At 31.6% G+C, this 6,495-nt stretch overlaps 1 protein-coding gene across 1 annotated transcript; it reads left to right on the plus strand.

Moving 5' to 3' along the window:
- The first annotated feature begins 4,354 nt into the window (after positions 1–4,354).
- Positions 4,355–5,053, plus strand: LOC115228059 (protein ZBED8-like). Its single transcript, XM_029798733.1, has one exon. The coding sequence runs from the start codon at positions 4,355–4,357 to the stop codon at positions 5,051–5,053; it is 699 nt and encodes a 232-aa protein (XP_029654593.1).
- Positions 5,054–6,495: the final 1,442 nt, after the last annotated feature.

The following is a 6,495-nucleotide window of genomic DNA, read 5'->3' on the forward strand; positions in this document are numbered from 1 at the left end:
CAAGTCTTCCTGAGGTTCTTCAGTACAACTTGACGGACTGCAAAAATAGTTTTGAAGTTTAATTAAATCTTTGAGGCCAAGAAATTGCTGAAGCTTGTTGACTTGACTGGAAATTATCCTAAAACTATCTATAAATGATGTTCTTGGTTTTAAAAGAATGATTTACATGTCAGAAGCTGCTTGTTCATCTTCGGTTTTTGCGATTAGATTCCCAATGTATGTTCTTAGTTCTTCTACTTCTGTTATCATTGCATGGATAAACAATAACACATCAGTATCCTTAATGTTTTAATTTTAATTTAAGTCACCACATCGGTAAACATTTGAAAAATAATTTATTATTAATTTAAATTTTAAATAAAATACATGTTATGATGTGCTTTAAATTTGCAGAACATTTAAATGTTTTTGAAGACATTAGTATTTATACAAAATTAAATTATTTGATTTATTAATTTAGAAAAACTCCATTAAGACTTATAGTGCAGCTGTTATTAAAAATAATTAACTTTCTTGTTCGCTTTTAATCTTAAAAATTTGTGTTGCTGGCACAAGCGAATATTATTATGTCAATATGATCTATCGAACCGTAATTTTATTATCTTTTTAAACAACGAATTAGACATTAAATCTGGGATTAATGATTAGTAATAATAATTATTGATAAAATCAAAATTCAGCAAGTTTTTCGGTACTTCCCCACGACTTATCAAATTCTTGTCTTTCCTTATCCACCTACAGTTTACAATACTAATAACAACCATATAAAATCGAAATATTCGGCTACGATATGAGAAGAATAAATAAAGCATTGTAGTCAAAAGTATTGCTAAAAATACTCCGAGAGCAATATAAAAAATTATATCCTTGTAAAAATACACCAACACAAATAAATTAACACTCGAAACCTGTGAAAGAAAATAATCGTCATATTCAACAACATATTCCATAAGATTAGCTTGAACTTGAATTTTTATAATAAATTAGTGACCTGGTTTATCGACGGTGTCAGAAGATCTTTTACTGGAAAATTATTTGAGATATAAACTTACGATGTAAAACCGTTGTTTTCAGCATATATTTTATTCAAATTTTTGACCACGGCTTAAATAATGGATTATTGTTTACATTTGGCATTTCCGAGAAATATGTCTTTGTTGTAATCGTTCAGGAATAAAGTATTTTGGTTTTCTAAAAGTAAACCATTCTTAATTTCCTCGTGTCAATGGAATTGGTTGCGAAATCGTCTCTTTTTTAGTTGTATCAGTTTGAACTTGGAAAGATGAAATAAACGAAAAAATGAATACTATTAACTTAAATAAACAAAAATTCAAAGAATACGAATGAATTGAACATAGGAAACAAGCTAAACTAGGACAAGATAATATTGATTAAGTTTATTAATATATTGGGTTCGCCGATATATTAACACAATTTATTTATAATATACAATACAGTATAACTTTTCTTATAACTTAAAAAATGTAGAGAGTTAAACCCATCCCCGTTTCTTAAAAATTCTGAATAGTCTAGCTTTGGTGGCTTTTTATCATTTTTATCGAATCTTTTAAATAACTAAAAGTTTTTTGTTCTTGAGTTTTTCGTCCTAATACTTAGATTCCGACGTTTTTCTTTTCGTTCCCAACGTTTTCCCGTTCAAGTTGTGATATGCTTTGCAGCATGCTAAAATGCGGTGTTGCAAATGAATAATTTTTTATCGATAAAGTTGGCAATGATTGCTGCAGACATGTTTTTCCGATCTCTTTCATGGGTTCCTATGAAGTTCAGTTTTCGGGCTCCTTTACCAACGTTTGTACTCAAATCTCCACCTATGTAAAGTAGATCGCTCGTAGATATTTGGATAGTGAACTATAAAATTCATTCAGTTCTGTTAAGTTTTTAGACGCTTTTAGAGAAAGAGGTGCATAAAACTTTTTTATTGTATTTGTAGAGTAAAATCTTATTTTTGATTGAAATACGCAAATTCTGTCATTCACTTTTCATATTTTTCGATATATTTCCATATTCTGATATCCACTACAAAACTCATTCCGTAGTGTTTCAAGCTTGAAAAAAGAAAAATAAGGTCGTGGTCATCATTTAATTCGTTAAGTCTTTTATTGACTTTGATCTCTTGCAGAAAGCAGATAGTAATGTTGTATCGTTTCAGATCCTGCCAGAGTGACCTCCTTTTCGCTGACAACTTTAATCTTCAAACGTTGAAGGAAGCCAGCGTAAATAGAAAATTTAAAAAGAGTGTAAAAGACATTGTGCCAATTTGAGATGGATCACCAACTTCAACCAAAAAGATGCCTTTTTAATAAAACGTAAAGTCGATACCGATTGCAGATCGTTCCTAAAAATTAGCAACTTCAATAATTTTTTACCGATTTAAATTGGAAACACGGTCGATTAGGGTGTACAAACAAATTTCAGTGGTCAACGATTATAAAATTCAACAAAACTACAAAATTCATTGTCCTCTAAAGTATAATAACTTGATGGGAAAAATGAAAAATGATAAGTACGATGCACTACTTGCATGTTTGCAGAATCAGCAATCTTTTTTTCTAAATTTCAAGATGATAAAATTTACTGTTTTTTGATCATCTTTAACTGCAAATATTCTTTACCTTGCAACTAACTTACAATTGAAAATGATCTATCAACCCCACTTTAGCCGGTGCGGGTCCAAAATTTTGTCAAACAGCATGCACGCCTTGTCGTGGAAGAAGAGTGTCGGTAGAATTCCCCGCCACACTTAACTCAACGACTTTGAGAGGAGGATTATAAAGTCGGCTGGTTTCCCTTCAACTCTAAAGTCAGTTTGCTTTTTCCGGAGCGAGGTCAAATGGATTTTTTCAGAGGACCTAAATGACATCAAGATTGCACTTAACCACGCTCTTGAAGTATTCCGAGAGTGGTTCTTTAAAATGGACGAAAAAAGACTGAGTTTATCACAGTCAAACGAGAAAGTAAAGTTACTGACGAAATATGGAGGAGATCAAAAAAAGTCGGGTCACTGATTGGTGACTGAGAAGATGTCCAACAAAGAAAGATGTAGTCGACATTGGCACTGAAGAGACTAAAATTGACATGGCTGAATTAGGAGCATCTCTCAAACCCCGTAAAAGAACGTTTGTAAAATGATTTCATCCTGCCTATCTTACTGTACACTTCAGGAACATAAGGACTGAATCAGAAATGTGCTGAAATTCTCAGTGCTTTTTACAGAAAAAAACTCAAATCACTACTGAAAATACACTATCCGATGAAGATCAAGAAACAAGATTTATACTCATTTTTTAAGCAGAATACTTGGAGAAATTATTACCAAGATTCTATGGGGATTCTTCAGCCACATACTACGGATGGATCCTTCTGTTTCAGCTAGTGACATCATTGAAACATACTTTCAATGCTCTGAGCTTTTTCAAGGCAAGCAACGGACGACACTACCACTGATAATAAATAATGACTCAAAGAATGCTAGATTGTTACTAGAAAATGCGGAGAATCTATCGCGACGAGAGGTTTATGACTTTCTTATTGTCATGGGTGTGCTAATAATAAAATATAAAAATCATTGTTGGCTCTAAGCAGTCTATACTATTTTCTACCAATGTTGGAACCCTACAAGGAAATACGCTATCAGCCGTATTATTTATCGTTTATCTGGAAGCAGCTTAAATAAATCTAAGAGAACAAATCGGAAGGCAGGAAAATTATTTAATAAAACTCATCTACGCGGATGATGTCGATTTTGTTGCTAAAAATCGGTAATTTATTAAAGAGAAAGCAAAAATAATTTTGAGCAAATGGTCTCTCAAAGTCAATGAAGATAAAACAGAATTAACCAATATTAAAGGAATTCCTACCCGCGTAAAGGAGAAGTAAGGGAACACTCGAAAACTCGGATCTCTACTTGGCGACTCAGAAGATATTACACCAGTGATTCTTACGGGGGCGCTGGCGCCCCCCTGGGGGCGCTGGAACATATTAGGGGGGCGCTGGAATTTTAATTTTTTTTAATTATTATAAATATTTTATTAGTTTTTGTAAATCATTATCACGTGCTTTTCTATTAATTCTAATTCAAATTGTCTTGTGTGTACGTAAAAAAATTATTCACTGATAATATTTATAAATATTTGTTAATTGTATTTAATATTTTAGAACTTTTTAATAAATATTTTAATTATATTTTATAGATGTCTGATAAAAAGTAAAACGACGTATATATTCGGATGAATACCTAAAGTTTGGAGTGATACCCTACGACCATAACAATTCACTTCCAATGTGTCTTATGTGTAAAAAGGTCTTTACAAATGAAGGAATGAAGCCTTCAAGAATGCTAAATCATCTTAAGATTTGTCATCCTGACAAACTTGATGCGGATATCAATTATTTTTCTAATCTGAAATATAATTATGAAAATCGTCTTATGATTAATCAACTATTTACAAAAAATTCGAAGATGCTTGAAAAAGGCCTATTAGCATCATACAAAATATCGCAATTGATAGCGAAATCAGGAAAACCTCATACTATTGGAGAGTCATTAATATTACCAGCTATCAAAGAAGTGTTAAATTCAATGGTTGATTGTGATTCTGAACAAATAATTTCATCAATTCCTTTGAGTAATAGTTCTGTTTCTTCCAGAATTGATGAAATGGCATTTGATATCGAAGAAACCCTATGTGCATTTTTAAGAACAACAAAATTTTCAATTCAGATTGATGAATCGACATTCAACGATAGTGTTGCACTTTTATTAGTTTACGTACGTTATATTAATCAAAATGATGTAATTCAAGAAGAATTTTTATTTTCTGAACACCTTGAACTCGATACAAGAGGATTAACAATTTTCAAACTGTTGAACAATATTTTTTTGAAACATGAAATACCCCTTAGCAATATTTTTGCTTGTTCAACAGATGGGGCACCTGCGATGGTTGGAGTTCATCGTGGGTTTTTGGCATATATGAAGGAAAAAGTACCGAATATTTTACAATCCATTGCGTCATTCACAGACAGCATTTAGCTGCGAAAAATTTAAGTGAGAGGCTGAATGAATCACTAAATGTTGTCATATGTGCAATAAATCGTATTAAAATGCACCCATTGAATTCGAGAATATTTCGACATATTTGTGAACAAAACGATGAGCATTATGAACGACTTCTTTTGCATACCCATGTTAGATGGCTTTCAAAAGGAAACTGTTTGTGTCGATTTTTTGAATTGTATGATTCAATCTTAGAATTTTGTCAGTTACATGAGCAGAGAATTTTTAGGTAATTATTCCTTAATCATTTTTAAGTTGATTTTATTGAAAGCTGATATAGCTTATCTAGCTGATTTTTTTATAAATCAACCAAGTAATATTAGCTTGCAAGGAAAAAAAAATTAGTTTAATAAATGTAAAAGAAATTATCATGCCTTTTATTGGAAAATTACATCTCTATGAAAACAATATTAAGAAAAAGATTTTATTAATTTTTTAAGTCTACAAAAACTTGGGGTTGTTTTTTGTGATAATATTTATCAGGTCGAAAAATTGACGGATTCGGACTGCGAATGGTTTTGTTTGCATCTAAAAAAATAAGAGACGACATGAACATTGCTTTTGAAGATTTAGCAAATTTAAAATTTTTTGATTGGTATATAAATCCATTTGAAACTGAAAACGTTAATTTATCTCAAGAAATAAAAGAAAGTTATTAAATCTGAAATATGATTTTGAAGCTAAAGTCATTTTAACAAAGATATCAACAATTCTGGGTTACTCATAGAAAAAAATATCCTTTATTGTGGAATGAAATTGAAACACTTATAATAGCATTTCCTTCAACATATCTAGTTGAAAGAGGATTTAGTGCAGTCTCTAATATTTTGACCAAAAAAGAAATAAATGAAACAATTGCGAAAAAATTGCCAAATAATCTATAATGAAAAAATATTATAATAGGGGGGCGCTGAAATTTTGAAGCTTCGATTGTGTCAAAGGGGCGCTGACTTAAAAAAGGTTAAGAACCACTGTATTACACGATGGAAGATTTTGGCCACAATAGCACTTAAAATTTATTTTTTTGGAGAAAAATCAAATTCATGCCAAGATGCGGCTGCGCTTATATAACCCATTTGTCCGACCAGTCCTCACGTACAACGCAGGCACTTGGGGAACGTTAAAGAAAAATATTAAAAAATTTAACTCTTTTCACAGAGATCAACTTAGAAAACTCTTTGGTTATTCTTGGCAGAAGAAAATTTCGAACACAAAATTATACAAGCTGACTGGGCCAATAAGTCTGGATGTTCTTGAAACTCTTTGGCGCCTCTTTGGACATTTCTTACGGATGAATGAAGGACAACTAAGAATGTGGCCATGGAAGAATTTTTCTGCCAAAATGAATTCCAACTTTTAGAGGATTTCCAAGAGAATGTTTTCCTAGGACACTTGCGGAGGACTATGTTGTTATCGGG

This window comes from Octopus sinensis, unplaced genomic scaffold, assembly GCF_006345805.1.
Source record: "Octopus sinensis unplaced genomic scaffold, ASM634580v1 Contig09277, whole genome shotgun sequence".
Lineage (NCBI taxonomy): Eukaryota > Metazoa > Mollusca > Cephalopoda > Octopoda > Octopodidae > Octopus > Octopus sinensis.

What these genes read in the sequence shown, in the direction of transcription:
- LOC115228059 (XM_029798733.1), top strand. Translation starts at nt 4,355, where the DNA reads ATGCTAAATCATCTTAAGATTTGTCATCCTGACAAACTTGATGCGGAT.